The sequence below is a fragment of the Mustela lutreola genome, chromosome 6 (assembly GCF_030435805.1).
Source record: "Mustela lutreola isolate mMusLut2 chromosome 6, mMusLut2.pri, whole genome shotgun sequence".
Lineage (NCBI taxonomy): Eukaryota > Metazoa > Chordata > Mammalia > Carnivora > Mustelidae > Mustela > Mustela lutreola.
In genome coordinates this window covers 146,808,325-146,828,581 of record NC_081295.1, presented here as the reverse complement: position 1 = coordinate 146,828,581, position 20,257 = coordinate 146,808,325, and the positions used below count along the sequence as shown (strand labels likewise).

At 49.7% G+C, this 20,257-nt stretch overlaps 1 protein-coding gene across 7 annotated transcripts in view; it reads right to left on the bottom strand.

The window, feature by feature from the left end:
* JARID2 (jumonji and AT-rich interaction domain containing 2) overlaps window positions 1-20,257 on the bottom strand; it is a 257,486-nt gene that overhangs the window by 35,891 nt on the left and 201,338 nt on the right. For all 7 annotated transcript variants that reach the window (XM_059179390.1, XM_059179391.1, XM_059179388.1 and 4 more), the window contains one exon: window positions 15,775-15,951. In XM_059179390.1, the coding sequence (XP_059035373.1) occupies window positions 15,775-15,951 (177 nt within the window). The remainder of the gene's footprint in view (window positions 1-15,774; window positions 15,952-20,257) is intronic.

Here is a 20,257-nt window from a genome sequence, read left to right as displayed (position 1 = left end):
CGAGTTCCAGAGCCTCCCCACACGGAAAGCCTTCTCCAGTGAGGCCAGGGGACACACAGGACTGCTTGCCTGTGTTTCGTGAAAGGTGCCGACTGGGAGAGGTACTTGGTGAAGCATTAGTTTCAAATGATCAACACAAAACGTGACAAAATTGTGCAGGGGTAAGAGATCCATCCAAAGCCCAAGGCAAACCGATGGATTTTAATGTAACAGAGCATGAAAGGTTCACCTGACCCGATCAGACTGTTGCACCAACCGACCTTCAGGAAACTACCACTGGCTGAGTCTGGGTGTGAGACCAAAGGATAAAATCACCCTCCCAGATTCCTGCCTTTCCGGAGTGTACTTTCGTCTGAGACAAAACAGAAGAACCTCGCCATCTTCTCCTAAGCCCGATATTAAAGAGCTTTCCAAAAATGCAAAACAATGCAACTCTTCCCAGGTACAACTTTTGGCATTGGGAATAGTTACTTTCCAGAAAAATGTTACTTGTGTTGACGTGTAATGCATTTGTGTCATTTTTTTTTTAAAAATATTTTAGGGGCTTCTGGCTGGCTCAGTCACAAGAGCGTACGACTTTTGATCTCAGGGTTGGGAGTTCAAGCCCCACGTTGAGTGGGAAGATTACAAAAAATAAACTTTACAAATAAATAGAATTTTTAAAAATATTTTAAAACTCCCTCACTTTCAATTTTAATATGGCAAATACCCGTACATACAATCCTTCAGTGGGGTGGGGTGTGGGGGTGTCCCTGACTAGAGAGGGGTCTAAACCCCAGTCAAAACCAAGACCCCAGACGTTGCCAGGCTGGAGCAGCTTCTCCACGGTTAGCTCCAGCACGAAGGTTTCCATATATCTGGACTTGGATCTAGATCTCGGAACCTCCCCCCACAAAATCTCAGGCTCTGAGAGGAATCTACCTAAATTTGAGCCCAGGATTCATTAGCGATTTGACCTCAGTTTCCCATTTACCACCTCACGGAGTTGCTTGGAGAAATGAGAGAGAATATTCGTTTGGCCAGTTGGGACCCCCACACTCTTTCTGACGGCGCCCATGCCAGAGATGTCTCAGGACACCACCTCGCGCACTGTCATCCCACTCCTTTCCAAACGAACCACGGGACAAGGCCACTTGCTCCACAGGGACCTCAAGGAAATCCGTGAAGTGTGGCACTGTAGTTGCAGCCAGCGAGAGCTTTCTGAGATCCAGAAAAATCCAGATCCTGCATCAGCGCTCCCTGCAGAGGTAGGATGTGACTCTGGCACGGAAGAAGGCTCCCCCCAACCCCAGCAGGGAAGCGGTGCCTCAGAGAGAAGGGCGAGGGGAGCCTGGGAGCCATGGGGTCCGGGAAGTCTGGGCAGCCGAGCAAATGCCACGAACCTCATAAACCAGACTGAAACACAGCACTGCAGACTGTTTTGATCAGATCGTCGGAAGAAGAGAAAGCATTCAGAAAGACAAAAATTAAAAACTGGATGAAATTAACGTTGAATTGCAAACAAAGAGACAGCTTTCCAATGAATCCACTTTCTGTAACCACTTTGCTTTTTTTTTTCAGCAGCCATATACCCAAATGGCAAACACAGCCAAAAAGTCAAATCATGTGTTAAATGGGAAGAAAGGGGGAGAAGGGGCGGGGAGTGGGGGGACGATGGAGCCAGAGACAAGGTATATTTTGTCCTCAACAGCTCATTAATTTTAAGTGTCGTGGGAACCTGCCAGTTTCACCCCTCCAAGTAATTATCTTTTGTCTTAATTTGTAAGATTCTCAAGAAGGAGAAAGGAAAAAAAAAGCTCACTCTCACAGGGAAAGACTAAACCCTGTGAACATAAGAGACAGAGACAGAGAGAGAGGGAGAGGTGGATGGAGAACTACGCACGCTCTCCCCCAATTAAAAGGAATAATTGGACTCGTTTCTTCAAGGGGAGAAAAAAAGCATTTATCACGGTGAACTGTATTAGGAAACTGTATGTGCTCAGATACAAATAGCTTTACATTAATGAACAGAGACAAATATATTGATTTGTATACACATACGCTGAAGGTTAAATGGCCTACAGACAGTGTTTTCACACCATGGCAAGCAAAGACCATATTTTGATTTAGGGTCACTCCATGCCCGAGCAGCTCAGAGCTGCACCCAATCAGGGATGAAAAAGAAATCAAGCAACACAAGTTACTCTAGAAGCCTCCCTCCAGCAATCCCACAGTCGCGGGGAAGCTGGAAAAAGCTACACATCCCGAGAAGGCGGCTCCCATTTCCAGCTCCAGGGAGCTGGAACACAACGCCGTGCCCCACAGAAGCTCAGTGCCCACAGAGGGTCGCCAGCAGGTTCTGGGGGGAGGTCCAGGAGGCAGCTTGTCGAAAGCCAACCACAGGGTCTTTAAAACCTCCCCATGCCCACGGGCTCTCGTAGGGATGTGATTAGCTCGTTTTGATTTTTTTGTTCCCAGATCACCAAACACATCTGTGTCTCCATTCCCTGAACCACAAAACCAGCTGCCTCCTCTTATCTGTCCTCCAGGAATCGCTCAAGTATTGAAAATAAAGTATATAAAATGCCGTGCGTTCTTCAGACTGAGGAAGTGGGACAAAGAGAAAGAGGCTCGGCTTCTTCCAAGGTCCTGCTGTCATGGCAAAGCAAGGGCCACGTGTGAAAGCAGTGATCCCCCTTGAACAGAGCTGGCAAAGGACGCGCATCCACGTGGGCCAGTGTCCGTGCTCGTCCCAGAACAGATGCCCCAACCTTGCTGATTATTTGTGCGAATGAAGGCACCTCATCGGAACCCCAGGACATTATCCTGATGTCCCTATGTGTTTTGTTTCTAGAAGAGACTAAAGAGAGAAATCCCCACCTGGCATCTGACAAAAGTTACAGGACACACTGAGATGCCTCCGTGCCAGACCTGAGCTAAGGGGGTTCTGAAGCCTTCGCCTGCTTGAAAGACAGAATTAAGAGCAGGAGCCACCGTGGGAAACCGGGCTGCCAGGTCCACTAGCTAAGGCATGAAAACAAGGAGGAAGGAATGAACCCAAGACACAAGGCTGGACCAAACACCAAATTCCATAAACTCAGACCGGCTCCCTGTCCCACCCCCAAAACAAACCAAAGGGACAGAAAGGGAACCGCCATAAATAGAGAAGAGCATGTGACGGAGGGGCAAAGAGAAGTACGCCAAGTTTCTGATCCCAAGCCAGATATTTAAATGGAAGCGTCCCGTCATTACAAGGCGTCCTGACTCGGGGAAGACAGACTCCATCAATCGGCTGGCATTAAATCCTTGTTACTGTACAAAAGCTGCACTCACTCCCTGGAGTCAGTTCAACTTTGAGTCACTATTGTCTGAAAACAATGGAATGTCTGCCAACCTTGTGCCCGCTATTCAAAGGGATTTTCACACAGCAGTGTTGAGTGCTGTAACCCAGGCTGCCCCGGGCAGAAGCCGCTCCCGGGCTGGGCGGTGGCACTCACGTGGGCCGCTACGGAAGGCAGAGAGGACGTGTTTGGGTCAGCACAGGTCCCGTTACAACCTCGAGCACAGCTCACACACACTGAGGGCCGGGGCCAGGCCCCAAAGTGAGACGGGAAATCTCCTGGCACCCCGACCTCCAGCATGGCAAGCAAGCTCCACGGGTTTACGAGGTGTCTGCGAGACCCCTCTGGGATTCTACATACTGAAATCCTACCACTTTGACTTATATAAAAAACAGGAAGGAGGGCGCCTGGGTGGCTCAGTTGGTTAAGCCTCTGCCTTCCTGGCTGGGGTCATGATCTCAGGGTCCTGGGATCGAGTCCCACATCGGGCTCCACACACCCCACAGCGCTCTCTCAAGTAAGTAAAATATGTATCAGGATGTTTAAAGCAAATTAAATTTTCTAAGTGTGAACTTAAAGAATTTAAGTCCTAGAACATTTTTCTACCATCGGAATCTGGCTGCCACTGCCCCAGGATCTAAGAAAGCAAACACGCCACGTGCAATGACGTATAGTAATGGGGCTGGATGGATCTGCCATTTAAACATGTTTCTTGCATATGTTCCTAGTAATTTCTGAAACCCAAGTTTAAAAGGGCATAAGACCTTTCCGAGAATATAAAGGTCAGGGCAACAAAAAGACCATAAATCAGGATGAGTGGTTTCTGTCATTGAAAAATGGTTTCTTGGCCCGCCCGGCCCCCAAAGGAGCAGAGGACAGGACGAGACAGAGTAGGATGGTGACCAGCTCCCTGGGACTGTACCCACATCAGTGGGCTCTAAGACATTTGCATTCTCGGATGCGCCGGAGCAGGACCTGGGGAGGGATATCTGGGCAAGCAGCCTCTTGGGGCGGCAGGCAGTGGGCCGAGAGGGATTTCACGCTTTATCCCTCTCGGGAAACAAGACAAAGGGCCCAGAACGATGGGTCATATTCAGAAGGGGTGTGCGTTAACTACTGAAGAACAAAGGATGTTTTTGCAGTCTGGGGTTTCGGAAAAAATTCTATATGCAAGGGGATAACTTCTAAAGGCCGGCCGCATCTGAAGTAATCAGAAGATTTCCGGCCCACCTCTGGATCTGCACAAGGCATCTGCACGTGCTCACAGCATACTGGGAGAAACACCCCTGGGAAATGTGCAGGAGTGCCCGTGGAAGGCTCCCCAACGAGTTCCAGAACTGCTCACTTTCAGAATAAAAATATCAGTACAGAGAAACTAAATACAGGAACGTTTTTATTTCGAGAAGGATCGCTGTCAGCATTCTCCAAATCCTGTGGACTGCTCCTGTACCACAAACACCTCTCTGCCCACCCTCCAGCCGGGAAACAAAGGGCTGTCGAAAATCCTATGTGCACGTTTTACAGTCTCTGGGAACAGCCCTCTTCCGGGCCGAAGGTTCCCCTTAAGACAGGCCAGATGAAATTAACTGAAAATATTAAATACCAAGCAGTCTGGCGAGGAGCTCAGGAATTCAATTTACAATGCGTAGCATATAAACACATCCCAGCCAATTTTGAACAACAAAACTGATTAAAGACTCCGAAAATCTAATAGAATACGTTCATTTTTTTCAGAACTGCAGGGTGTGCTAATTCTTTAGAAGCGTCATGGGGGGAGGCGCCAGTTGGAGGACGGCAGCCAGCGCCCACTGTTTTAAGAGCTCACCAAGCATCAGGCACCGCGCTAAGGGCATCTGTCATTCATTTGGTCCTAACAGATTTTTGTTTATCTTTAATAAACTACAATTCACATATTGTGTAATTTCCCCATCTGAAGCGGACCTACCAATCCCGTGGATTTCTGCATACTCAGAGCTGTGCAACCCATGACTGCAATGCCAAGTTCAAAATGTTTGCATCGCCCCAAGATGAAATGCTGTGCCCATCGGCGACCGCTTCACAATCTCCCCTTTCCGACCCCAAAACAACAGTTTTATTGCTATCAGCTGTTTATGAATGGAGACAGGGAGGTTCCAGCGGTTTAAGTAACTGGCTCACTGACCACTGGTTAGGAAGGCATCCGAGCTGGAAGCTGGTCTCCATCAGCTGTTACTGATGGCTGTGTAAGACCCTCTGCCCGGAGCAGAGTGGCTCTACCGTGACCAGGAAGAAGAAGCCCCACACTAAAATAGCATGGCCCAGCCCACTGTCCTAGCATGTGAGGTGATCCCAAAGGTTCTGCCTGGAATACCGCATTTTGTATCTATCTCTCTCTCTCTCTCTCTCACACACACACACACACACACACACAAAAGCATTAAAAAAATCGTTGAGGGGCGCCTGGGTGGCTCAGTGGGTTAAAGCCTCTGCCTTCGGCTCGGGTCGTGATCTCAGGGTCCTGGGATCGAGCCCCGCATCGGGCGCTCTGCTCAGCGGGGAGCCTGCTTTCTCCTCTCTCTCTGCCTGCCTCTCTGTCTACTTGTGATCTCTGTCAAATAAATAAATAAAATCTTTTAAAAAAAAAAAATCGTTGAAAAGGGCACCCTATTTCTTTTCTTTTTTTTTAAGATTTTACTTATTTGACACAGAGAGAGCCGCAGGGTGTGAGAGAGCACAGAGAGGGAAAAGCACACTCCCCGCTAAGCAGGGAGCCTGACATGGGGCTTGATCCCAGCACCCTGGGATCAGGACCTGAGCCAAAGGCAGACACTTCATGGACTAAGCCACCCGGATGCCCAGCATTCCTTTCCTTCTTTAGAAAGAAAAGAAGACAAAGAAAAGGCTGCAGCCATCTGGGGGAAGACAGGGGCTTGAGCGTGGTGCATGCAAACTATAGCACTGAAGGCCCCAAATACAGACGCAGAAGACGACGAGCCAACAGACCCTCGGCCCCAACACTGCACACACTACTGCTCTTCAGAACCACGCTCCCAGCCCAGAGTCCAACTATTGGGAAAGCTCACTTGCCTCAACGGGGCGGGGGGAAGAGACCCACAAAAACATGAAGCTGCCAGCGGTGAGAAGAAGGTGAAGAGGACACCCCAGGAAGAAAGAAGCCTCTCCCGGCCATCCCTGGCTGTCCCCACTGCAGTGAGACCCCCCTCCCGCCCTGCGCAGACACAGGACGCACCTCCAAGGTAGGACTGGGGTAAACTCATCCAAATGACTGCGTGTGGGCCCTGGCACAACAGGCCCTCAGTGTGAATCCAAAAGCAATTACATCATGCCAGCTGGGAGTCCAATGGCACATTGGACTTAAAAAAAAGAAGACTTAAAAAAGTCTTCTGAGAAATATCCCTCTTCGGAAGGATGAGCGCGGAGAGGTAGGACACTCTATGTGGCTCTTCCCATCTCTCTAAAGTGCAGAAAAGCCTGTGAAAACTCTACCATGGGGGCTGATTCAAACAGTGGACTCACCCCACGTTCCCCTCTGCAAAGGAGGAGGAACGCCATGCCTGGCCACAGCAACAACAGTGAGGAAAAGCAACGCCAAAGTCACCCCAAACAAACGTATTCGTGCCTCTAGCCACACTCATCCCAGTGGAAGAAAAATAACCATGAGAACGTTTCAAAAATGAAACCATTTCAAGTACCAACACGTAACATCAGTATCCCAGATGTGGATATCCCAGTGTGGGTTTGTTTCCAAACAGGGATTATGTAAGGGCCCTCTTGTTCGGATCTGGGAGGTCCTGGAGATGGACGAGTGTTCTGGAAATCTGCAGAGCTGGTGGGGTAGGAGCTGCCAGAGGTGTCACTACCAGGACCCTGAAGCATGGACCCAGGGCTGTAGATGCACGTGACACGGCCCACGTCACGTGAGATGATGCATTTTCATAAACAAATGCCTTTCCATGAGGATGCTCAACGGAATGGAAATGAGAACATCAGAGTCCAGGGGCATAGCTGCAAAATGGAACACCCGCCTGGGGATAGCAAGCCCTTGCAGGAGACGGTTGGGGGCAGCACTGCGTGGCCACAGAGGAGTGTGGTCACAGACAGGCCCACCTGGACACTGGTGGAAGCCCAGTGTCACCGGGCAAGCCCGGGGGGGGCGTGTTTCCCCTGGTGCCACCTTCCACGGGGTCAGGTGCCATGCCTTACCTCCACATCCTGAGCCACTGGCCAAGTATTAGTACACTAATACTTGAAGTGGTCATGTTCCACATTTTGTTTTCTGCACGTTAACCTCCCCGCATTTCAGGAAGGGTTACCGTCCTGGGGCAGGATAGATGTTACTGGACGCCCCACACACCTGCACATCCCCAGCACACAAAGCAGGGAGAAGCACCACTGACACTAGGAACCACAGGAAAGCAGCCTGCATTCCACGTCCTGTTGTGAAAATGACTAATGGTTCACAGGACCAGCCTGACCCACACGATAAGGATGCCCTCGTCCAGGTCCGAACTTTAGTCAGGGATCTTCACCTGGCTCAACAGGGGAGCCTGGAAAAGTCCTGCGGCTGGCGCACACAGCAGTGCCCATCTGCCACCATAAGAAATCCCAGCGGTAGCTATTCCTGTCTGTGAGACACGTGTGGAGAACTGTTCTTTATGCTCGGTCAGAAATGAACCAACGACTGCGAAGCTACTGTATCTGGCTCCTTTTGCGGAAGAGGAAATTAAAAATCAGAGAGGTTACACACCTTCCCCAAGGACACACAGCTCATCTGCAGCTTTACAAAAGGCAGGGTACGGAGCTCCTGGTGACTATGATGCTGATAAAGACCTCTGTAGGAACTGGGCCAAAACCAAATCAAAACAAAAACAAAATGAAACAAAAACAAACACGGAACAAACACGTGATGGGCAACCTGGTGTTACAATTCGAATTAACTAGAAATGGCTGGGTAAGCTGTGCAACGCTGATTACTCCATTTTTGAAGACCACATTTTACTTGTACCACTCTTGGGTGATGACGTTCTTGGATCGAGGGCTCTGTGGAAAACCATGCCTGCAGGACTATCCTCACGGTCTCCTGCCTGGGGCCCAAGTCCCAGTCATCCCTGGGACAAGCTTTAATAAACCGCTGGTGGCGATCTCTCTCCTTATCACCGCCTCCTTTCTAGAAGAAAGGCTGCAGAAGGGACAGCGTGAGGCAGGTCACCTACCCCAGTAATGCAAGTGTCCCTCCTTCCTCTACAACTCGTTCGAAACTGGCCTTTGTCAAAGAGGACCCCCTGTCCCCGTTTTACTTTTCTTTTTACATTACGGGCCCTACTGACTTCTTTGCTGTCAACAGAACCACTCTGTCTCTGGGTCATCTGAAGTCGGAGGAACGCTCCCAGCAGTGTGGAGGTTTCTGAGCTGGCCTCCAGCTCCTTCCCTTCCACGGGCCTCGCAGAGGAGCACCGCCGTCCTGTACGTTTTAGTTATTTGGCAACCAAGTACGTGAAGGCTAGGTGGACCACAGCACAAGCGCAGACCCAAGCAGACGCTGCCATCCAGACAGGAGTGAATCCCACCATCGCAGCACACAAGCATTCACCCCTTCCCCCTGCCACAGAACCCTGTGCAGGGCCAGCAACATTTCCAAAACGTTCGACTCTCAGCAGCCACCTGCCTGCTTCGTGACGGGCATTAAGAGCTCAGATCTGCTGTGTCCCCCACCGTGAGCAAGACCACCATTCACCCCAACCCCTTGACAGTGACTTGTACAGGAGAGAACGTCGGCGAACACATCCAGAAAACTCTGGTGCGCGTGGGAAACAGCGCTCAAATCACACTTTCACACAGAAAAGCAGGTGATTGAAACCACCTACCAAGACAAGTTAGAGGAATCACCCTCTTTCCCAGGGATTTCTACCACCATGTCTACATACTCAGCGAACAGAGAGCCTCCAGACCTTTTGCTTAGTGCCCACCTTCCAGGCAAGGAGCCTGAGGCTAAGAAAGTAAGACACTTGCTCCAAGGAGGCAGCCATCAACCGCGTGGCCGGTGTAGACACGTGAGAGCCCAGTGGGTCAGAGTCCCAAGCCTCGGTGGAAGCCCTGCACTCTGCTCTCCCACACCGCATCGCCTGGTTTCACCAACATGAAAGGTCAAAGGTGGAGGAAATGCAGCGAGCATAAGGCAGGCTGATTCCAGAGTGGGAACCGGGGCCAACTGGCTCACTGCCCTTGCTGGGAGGTTCCCCCATCCCCCACCGCCCCGAGCACCACACCAGCACCCATTTCCCATGGCACCTACACTCCCACTGACCCAGGCCATCCCCGTGGGTCAACGGCCGGCCTCAAGTGACCTTGCCATTTTAGTGCGATGGCACCTCGGTGAAAACCTCAGTCTCTGTAACCACTAGGGCAGTGGTCTCTTAAAGGGTCTCTTTTTATTTTTGCCTCTAAGCTGTGCACACTCCGTCCCTTGGAATGCTAACCTAGGTCGTCTTCCCAAAATGCACATGTGACCCCGGAACACCCTTGTCAAGGTTAAGTGCTTTACTTCAGGAAGTAAGGGAGAGGGGCAGGGAGAGAAGGAACACCCCGCTCCCTACATCACAGGACTCCTGGACACTACATCTCGACTCACATTCTCTTTCCATGTGACCTTACAAAGGCTTTGATACCCAGACGCCCAGAAAAGGAAAACAAATTCACGAAGAACATCCACACGACACTCCAGAACACTACTTTTCACAAAGCCCGAACACTCAAGTGCCTTCACTCCTTGTACCTAGCAGCCCCCACTTCCTATCAAGTATGTTTGAACCTGGGTTTGATGAACGCTTATTGAAGTCACAGGACAGAGGGCCACACCAGGAACAACAGGAGAGTGAGAAACACAGTGATGGGGGAAGGGTGTACCTGAACCAGACATTAAGCCTGTGTCATGAAAACACGTGGAGAGAGCCTGAAAGTCCGTTTCTGATCGCTTCTCCCGCAGGGTCCCATACCATCAGCCCCTGGGGGAAGGTCCGCATCCCTTATTCATCTGGGTTACCTTCCAAAACCACTACAATGAGCGCAAGGTCTCACACATGTTTTTCATCTGCTCACAAGTTAAACTTATTTTATGTAGGACACAGAAATTAACTCCATAAAATTGCGTAACTAGTTAACGGCAAGATCCTGCCCTCTGTAAGGCTCAGACTGGGTTTCGGCACTTCCCCTGCAAAATCATTTCCAGAACCCCCTTCCAAAATCTTTTGCCCAACAACTCACCGGCGCTAACATTTGCCAAGAACTCTCAAACTAATTTTCCAGGCCATATTCTAGTGCAGTTGATTTGGTACCTTAAGGTGAGGTGTTTGGTCTTTTGAACACGTCACAGTAGAGTAACTTTACTAACAACAGTGTTTGTTTAGTATATAGAAGGACGCGGAAGGTCTCCATGCCCATGGCAACACCGTTACCAACTCAGACATAAAACAAATTCCTACTTTTCTAAAGGATTAATAAAGAGCAGGTGAACAGAATTCCAGAGGAAATGCCCCCGAAGATCAGTGCCTGGGACAGGGTTGGGCAACCCCATACATGGAGCGATGGCATAAAGCCAGCCGGGATCTCAGACAATATGGCACCGCAGGAGGGGACTGCAGTGTGGCCGACACCCACACACAAGGATAGACCACCTGGGCTTCATCCCTCCCCTGAGTTTAGGTAGGTACCTAGCCCCATGGCTTCTCACCAGGATGGGGGTTCTGGGACCCAACTGGGTTGAACCCAAAGGCAGACCTTTGAAACGGCAGCCAATCCATTCCCAGCTCAAAAACTGACATCACCAAAAAGACAAGGGCTGGGGTGCCACACTGAATCACAGATGAACTCCCTCTAACTAAAGCTCTAAGTCAACAACCTTGGGAGAAATCAGAGTAGAGTAGTGGACCCTTTGTCTTACTTGCACCCCCACCCAAAGAAACGTCATTCCCTGGTCAGCAAATATATACACTGTAGATCATAGCACACGGTCTTACACAACACAGGTCTAAAAATACAGAATTTTTAGACAGAGGAGATGTATGTAGGACCCATAAAGAAGAAAACAGGAGAAGCAGACCCAATGGAACCAGCATTATTAGAATTAGCACACAGAAATTCAGGGCCTTGCAACTTTTGGTTCCTACAAGTCTCATCTCGGGAAGTGTCTTTCTGAGTATGGGCCGAGTCAGGGCTCTGATGAAGCCCAGCGGGTTGGGCATGCTCCTTGTTCCGCTTTGTCTTGCACGGGTTCCCCCCGAGAAGCCAGTGCAGTTGTGGGGGAAGAGAGGGGAGTGTACAGGAGCACAAAAACCAAAAGGACACTGAGAGGCGAGTGTGGGTTCTCAGGTCAGGCACCCCATGCTACATCCAATGACACACACTGTCCCCCCACCACCCCATCCAAGAGCCCTAAAATTCATGACACAAAAAGAGCCCCAGAATATTTCAACAAGTGAATCCCCAAAGTGAGCATTTAAAACCCTTTTATGGGATGCCTGAGTGGCTCAGTCGGTTGGGGGTCTGCCTCTGGATCAGGTCATGATCCTAGAGTCCTGGGATCGAGCCCCAGGTCGGGCTCTCTGCTCCTCCCCGCTTGTGTGTTCTCTCTCTGCCAAGTAAGCAAATAAAAATTTTTTAAAACTTGAAAAATAAAAATAAAACCCTCTTACAGCTGGTGCAATATCATTCTCACTCACACGTTAACTATTTAAAAGAGCAAAATCGCCTGACATTTTAAGAAATAAAAGTCTCCCTGTATGCGAAGGGCAGGTATGTGCGTCTGTAGGCACAGACACATTTTCTGTGACTGTTAATGGCAATGACCGTGGTCAATGCAAAACTCTTACCCTCTTCCCTCAGACACGGGAGATGACAGTCAATTCCCTCACCCTGACCCCCACCCTGCATGGAACTTTCTAGTGTGGCAGCAGCTGTCTGTTCAGCTCACGTGGACAGAGAATTAGAGAGAAAGCCCATGCACAACCAAGGAAGAGAACGCGACACTGGAGGGTGCATCAGCGAGACGACTGCCCAGTGAACCAGCAAGTTCAAACAAGCTGCAAGGGAGGAGGGTCAGGACCCAACCACATATGCAAAAGCAGTCATGGGATTAATCTACCAGATCCACATGATGGGACTGTGATAGTCTTACCTATAAGAAGTACAATTTGGTCATTAAGATACAAATCTGAGGGGCCCCTAGGTGGCTCAGTCAGTTGAGCATCCGACTCTTGATTTCAGCTCAGGTCCTGATCTCAAGGTTGTGAGATCGAGCCCTGCATCGGGTTCCCCACTCAGAGTCTACCTGGATATTCTCTCCCATGGCCCCCCTTGCCCTACTCGTGCGGTCTTCTCTCTCAAATAAATAAATAAAATCTTAAACAAAAACCAAAAAATTCGTATTTGGTCCTCACTCATGATTCCTGGCTCCCAGCTCCCCAAGCACTGGAATTTCCAAGGCACTGAAAGGGATACAGAGATCTTTTATTATTTTAGTGAGGGGAACTTTGGAAAGTACCTAAAGATGGGGTCTGGTTGCCGGGAGAACCAACCATGTCAGCAGTGGACTCAAATTTTCAGCCCCGCCCCCTGACCCCAGGGAAGGTGAGAGGGGTTGGGGAGGAATAAAATGGCCAAAGACTTGGTCAGTCATGCCTATGTAATTACACCTGCATAAAAACCCAACAGGACAGGGTTCTAAGAGTTTGTGGGCTGGGAGACCTGTGGAGCAGCAGAGTGGCAGGCATGGAGGGGCCATAGGAGCTCCAATACCCTTTCCCCATACCTCACCCTCCCCTCTCTCTCCATATGGTGGATCTCTATCCTTTATTGTATCCTTTAACAAACTAGTGAAGGTAAGGGTCTCCCTGAGTCCTGCGAGCCACACTAACACATTAATCGAAGCGGAGGGAGAAGGTACTGGAATCTCCAGTGTGTAGCTGGTGGGCCAGAAGCCCATGTTAACAGGTGAGGATGGGGGGAATGAGGGGCCGCCTCACAGGACGGAGCCCTCAGCCTGTGGAATCCAATGCAATCTCCACGCAGGCAGTGTTGGCATGGAGTTAAATTCTCGGAGCCCTGCTGGTGACCCAGAATTGCTGGGTACTGTGGGGGAAGGGGGCCTTCACCCCCGGGCTGGAATTGGGTCCAGAAACTCTAAAAGACTAATGAATTCACCCACCCAACACAGTGGGACCATGAAAAATGGCATCAAGGAACCATTGTGATGCTAGCCTAATGAAATATATTTCCATGCCATGGATGCACAGACCAACCGAAAGGGGCTTAACGTCACGTTTCATTCATTTACTCTCGACTCCTATTATACCCAAAGTACAACTAGAAAATACCTCCTCAAGAACTGGAACAAACAAACAAATCTCCACAGTCTTCTTCCCGGCTTCATTCTACCTCAGAAAGCTCACCCCTTCTGACTGCTGCAGCCAGCAGCTCCGGGGTGATAAATTCCTAGTCTGCTCTCTGGAGCTGCGTCTCTCACCATCCCTGCAAACTCAGCAGATAATAAAGTGCCTAACTACCCCCAAATCACCTCCCTTCCTAATGCCTGTTCTATTACCTCCCGCCCTGGCTCTCCAGGCAGCAGTGAAAAGCTGCTCACCTTTGCTTCAAATCGCCCTCGCGCTCCCCTGGACCACGCTCTGTTCCCACGTCCGGCCCCCCGGCGGCGATTTCCTGGCCGGGCTCCTTGGACGCTCGTCATCTCTCTTTTCATTTCAGACAGCTCAGCGGCTAGAGGGATCCTTCTGAACTTGAGCTATTTTATCTCATTTCCACATCTAAAATCATCAGCTATTTCCTATTCCCCACCCTGGAACCCTTCCTCCTCCCAGCAGACCACGTTACTACCTCCATCTGGTCCCTCCCAGTCACCCCGAAGAACACCACCCCCTCCACACACACACACACAGGTGCGACAACCATCCCCCAACCAGGCCACGCGCCATGGTTCACGAACGTCCATGGCAAGTTCAGCTCCATCCCTGCAACCGTATGCCAACTCCTACACGGAGCTCTCTTCCAACTGTCAAGACTTCCCAAGGACCACAGCTGCAGGGGGCACCCTTGTTCCTCTGAGGTCAAAATTAAGTCAGCACTCCGTAGTCTGCACTGGAGTATTAAGCCCCTCTCCCCAACTCTAAGTTCTTAAAAAGAGGGTCTCCTCCTCCACTGTGTCTGCATGCCTCCTAAACACAGTCCTAGTCAAGAAGCAGGACAAATAACCATGACAGTGACAAGGCAGAAAGGCTCAACAATGGTGAAAGCCAGGCACAGCCCCATCACACCCATCCCACGCTGGACCTGAGCCTCTACTGCCCGCAGGGTCCAAAAGACAACAGGAGCTCAGTGCACGGGCCACAGGGAGGAAAGGGGGAAATCTGCTTTGCCTCAATCACTTACTGACAACACTGGTTTTGTTCTGGCTGAAGCCACAACAGACAGGGGCTGGCCACCTCACAGGGTCTCTGAGCCCCGAATGAAACTGGATGCCTAGTGTCCCAGTAGGGACACAACAGGAAATGTGCCATAATAGCTCCCGGAGGGATTCTCCCCACCTCTCCTCGCCTGTTTTTCCTGCCTACTTTCTCTCCCCACCCCCATCCTCCCTGGTGCAGTGCCTCGAGGAATTCCCCTGCCTTTGTTACCTCTGGCCAGGCAGCCAGCCACAATCCCAGCCTTCTGAGGTGCCCCCTTCCTCAGGTCCCCTTCCCTTTCAGCAACCCTCACCATCGATGCCAGCTTCATCTTTTCAGGGCGCAACTCCGATTACGTCACTACCCTGCTCCCGCCACGGCCGACTCACTTCGGTCGACTCCTCGCTGATGACCACTCTTGTGCTCCTCCCAAACCACAGCCCTCGAGGAGGAGAAAAACAATCCATCCGATTCATAATACAGGTGCATTTACTTGATTTCACATGTTCGACAATAGCTTTCTTTCGACATGAGCTCTGCCTGCTAAAATCACAGTAATTTTAAGTTGATCACAAAAGATTTTTTTTTTTTGAATTTATTTTTTTTTTAATTTTTTATTTTTTATAAACATATATTTTTTATATACATATATTTTTATCCCCAGGTCTGTGAATCACCAGGTTTACACACTGGCCATCCCTGTGTAGAGGGGATCTCTTCCTCTTGCGGATCCCATTGTCTGCAGCGCTTACAGGACGGACCATCGCCTCCGCAATGAATATCCACACCCGTGTCTTAACAATCTCTTCATCCAGAACATACGTTGACTGTACTGGGCGGTACTCCCCTCTTTGCCCTGCAAGCTCTTAGCACCTAGACAAGGGCCCAGAACCAGCTCTGCAGCCTTCATCGTCCTCTTCTACCTCGACAGATGACCTACTGTAGCTCTCTCAGCCAGAGAGAGCATTCTAGCATTTTCTGCCCCAAATCGAAAGTAGACCTACCATGCCCATTGTGAACATGCTTGTGGGTTTTTCCTTTCCTGGGGGTTGACTGGCATGAAGATGAAGCATTGTTGGCGGCTGCTTTGACGTCTTCCGTCTCATCGTCTTCCTCCTCGACGTCCTCCTCGTCCTGAGAGCTTCCGAAATACACCATGCTGTTGGGCAGTGCAGGAGAACCTGGCAGGGTTGAAGGAAGAGGGCTCGTCAACACAGGCCTGGGTCCTCGCCCCTCCTTTAAGGGGCACTACACATGGGGACACTTATTAAGGGACAAAGGGAAATCCCGGTGCCTGAGCAGATAAAACAAAGCTGTTCATCTCCCTGCCACTTCTATTTTTCAAATATCCCCCAGGACATAAAACTCCATCTGTGCCCTTTCAACGGATTTCAAGCAAATTCCCCCAGTAGAGGGATGGTGCCATTCACCAAACACAACAAATCAAAAAATTTAAATCTTATATGAATGGTCTGGGGAAGGAGGGACATGACGACCACAAAGAACTGAACTGAGCTGGGTGGGGGAGGGGGGAAAAAAGCAGTAAAATTAAAACACCTACTTACAATGCCAAGGAAGAGAAGAGATTACTCTGGGTTATGCATTTAACTTACTAACACGAATTTAAACAAATGAATCTTAAAAAGACAGACACTGCTCAGGTCATGATCTCAGAGTCCTGGGATCGAGTCCCGCATCCGGCTCTCTGCTCATCGGGAAGCCTGCTTCCCCCCCACCCCCCGCCTGCCTCTCTACCTACTTGTGATCTCTCTCACACGCATGCGCGCGCTCTCTCTCTGTCAAATAAATAAATAAATCTTTTTTAAAAAGTTAAAAAATAAAAATAAAAACGAAAGACAAACCAAGCGATAAAAACACTTTGACATATTCCCATATAAGGTAATGGTCTTGTATTCACAATGAGGGGAATAACAGACAAGGATTCCCCTGAATCACAATGTATTTGGAAGCTACTCTGATATTATGACCAGGTTAGTAGCAGGTAAAAATTACTGAAATAAATCCCGGCACAAGACGAAGCTACAAGTGCTGGAGCTGGGTTTTAAAAAACAAAACAAAAGCCTCCCAAGAGCAAACCCCGTATCCCTCACTCCTTTTATGCCTTAACCTTCTGCTTGTGCCCCTCAATGTTCTCATTTCTGAATTTAAGATAAAACTAACACCGGAAGATAAGCTCCATTTACAAAGAAGCACAACATAGTTCTTCTTTATCACACAATGACAATTTAGAGATCCCTCAACTCACTGATTAAGACCAGAGGCTGCTTAACATCCAAAAAAAATCTCCCAAATTAATTTCCAGCAACAAAGTCAATCTTTGTGTCTCTTTCCTTTTTAAATATTTATTTGACAGAGAGAGATAGTGAGAGAAAGAACACAAGTGGGGTGAAGGGAGAAGCAGGCTCACCGCCAAGCAGAGAGGCTGACGCAGAGCTCAAGCCCAGGACCGTGGGATCATGACCTGAGCTGAAGGCAGCCATTTAATGACTGAGCCACCCAGGTGCCTCCATTTGTTTGTTTGTTTAATAGATTTTATTTATTTGACAGAGAACAAGAGATGGAACGCAAGCAGGGGGAGTAGGAGAGGGAGGAGGAGGCTCCCAGCTGAGCAAGCAGAGAGCCCAACGCGGGCCCTGGGACCACGATCTGAGCTGAAGGCAGGCGCCCAACCGACTGAGCCACGTAGGCGCCCTAACTTCAATCCTCTTAACCATGAAGTATTTGGGGGGAGAACTACTACCAAGTAGCAGAAGAACTATTAAATGGGAAATTCATTCCTTCTCTTGCCTTTCCAGAGAATGAGCTAACGCTCCAGTGTATCAGCAATGACACAGGTGACCAATCCGCTTTCCCTCCTGATGGAGATCTTGAACTTCAGCTACGAAAGGCTAAAACCATCCCTGTCGAGCTGCCAGCCACATGATCCAACAAGGACACAGAAATGAACGGGCAACACTGGGGGAAGTGGTATTAAGCCCAATACCAATTTTGCAGAAATGGAAGGACCACAGACACCTCCAAGGCTCCTTCTTCTATTCTGTTCTTTCTTCCTTGCGTTACATTTTAAAAACCCCAAAAGTTATGTGGGTCACACCACTGGGTAGAAATGGAACTGCAAAGGATGTACATGGCAGAACAGACTGGGCCATGGTCCGAAAAGCCATTAAGCTTGCTGGTTTCCGCCCCTTTGATCATTCCCAGGTAGAAGCAGGTTTCCCACGGAAGGAAGGTTCTTATAAACCAGGAGCTCCCAAGGAAGAATAAAAGGAAAAGAGGAAACAGCTAGCCGAACTTCCCCTGGAACGACTTATCTATAGATCTGTTCTGGAGTGGTTTTAGAATTCGTGCCAGAGTGACTAGGAGGAGGGGACGGCACCCTGCCCGGTTCCAACCCGGAGCCCGCAGTTAGGACTCTCCGATCACAGGTGGCTGCGGGTGCCGCGGTCCGCAGTCCAGTGACCAGTCCTGCTGGACCTTTCCTTCCCGAATCTAACCGCAGAAGGACTTCACGAAATGCAAGACAAACTGTATTTTGCACTCATGGGACAGACGGACAGACACAGACCTTTATCTCACCACAAGGTCCCACTCATCCCCGCACAGAACAGCGCAGAAGACATGTCACGCGCGGTCGGACAGACCGAGCAAGGGGCCTCCAAGCTTGGAACTGGGGGGCTCGGTCATTCGATTTCCCTCTTCTATGGAAGAACCAGGAATGAGGGAGGCATCTCAAGCGCCTCCCAGAGGAAGCGAGCCAAGCCGGATTTCTTCCAAAGAGCCTCCCCGGGCTCCGTCTTGGATACGGGCACGAGCACAGACCAGGCGCGTGTGCGTGTGCGCATGCGTGTGTGCATGAGTATGCGCGTGCGTGGAGTCCGGAGCAGCCCATGGACGCCGCCGCCCACCAGGGGGCAGCAGGGGAAGGGATGTGCTGGTAGGGGCTTCAGCGCAGCCCCTCCAGCCTTCTAGCCTTCCCGGGATTCCTCTCAGCACCGAATGGAGCAAATTCTGCAACCAAGGACCATTGGGGTGTCATTTTTTTTTTTTTTTAAAGGTGGGGGAGAGGGAGTCAGACTGTAAAAATGGTCAAGGTTTCAAAGAGAATCTGCTAAAAGATCCAGGTGCAACATATGGAAAACAAAGAGTTTATTTCCATTTAACAGCATCTGTTAAGGGTTTTTTTTTTTTTTTAGGACTCAAAGGTTGGCTAAGCAACATGAAGCAACTATATTGTATCTTATACTGAGGATTCTGAGAATGGGGTAAACGTTATATTCCAGAGAACGATAAAATGGAGATGTCTAGATGCATCCAGGCGTTAATATCCCTTAAAGAAAGCACACAGGGTAATTTCTTCCACAATAGCAGCAAATAACCAATCTTTTGTATGTATCCGTTCTAGCAGCTTCTCCGCAAATACAAACAAACTGCTCTAACCTCTAGAGAAAGTCAGAGGCTAACGCAAGGAACAGGTAAGATGTGAAGAGCGGGAGACGGGGTGTTCCCGAGAGGCATTCTCAACATGCCTCTGAATGCCACCAAGTCCTCGGGGAGTTGGCTCTGCAGTGGGGGTGGGGGGAGGTGCTGTGCCCTCAGTTTGGGGGCACAGGGCATAAGCACAAAGCACCCTCACACTAACAGGTGCCTGTGCTTCTCATCAGGACCCTGCTGGACCCAAAGGTAAAATCATCATCAAAGCATCCTCGCCTTTTTCATACCAGTTCTCCCCTCTGGCAGGTGCCACTCGTGACAAACAACCCAGCTCCTCCTGGGTATGGCCTTACTGTCCTTTAGCCTGTGTTCATGAAGCCACCACCAACCAGAAACTTGTCCACCAGGAGTGGCCTTGTGAACTGTGAGCTTCTGCCTTCCGGAAGAACAGACCTCCAGAATTTTCTCATGCCCTCCCATTTCAATAACTTTAGAGTCCAACTGAAGCCAGCAGGAAACGTTAAATCCCACAGAGCCTGGTACCCTATCACCAAGTGTCTACTGTATGTGATCCCGTGAAGCCCCTGTTGCTGACCTATTCCATTTGCAAAGCCGGCATTCAGATCAAGACAAAGCAATAGCACCTGGGAACCTCTGCCTTCGGCTCAGGTAGTGATCTCAGGGTCCTGGGATCAAACCCCACATCAGGCTCTCTGTTCAGCGGGAAGCCTGCTTCCCTCTCCCCCTCTGCCGGCCTCTCTGCCTACTTGTGATCTCTGTCAAATAAATAAATAAATAAAAACTTAAAAAAAAAAAAAAAAAAAAAAAAAAAGACAAACCAAGAGCTGGCCAAGAGTGAAAGGAGCTTTCATTCTCATGGAGATAAAACCAGTAAAATCATCCCATTATTTCAGGCCACACTAAAAATAACCAGTGACAGAGAAGCACTGTTATCTACTAACACCTGGAGAATAACGAGGGAACAACTTCAAATAGATGAAAGTAAGCATAGAGCCTATAAGGAACCACAACTAG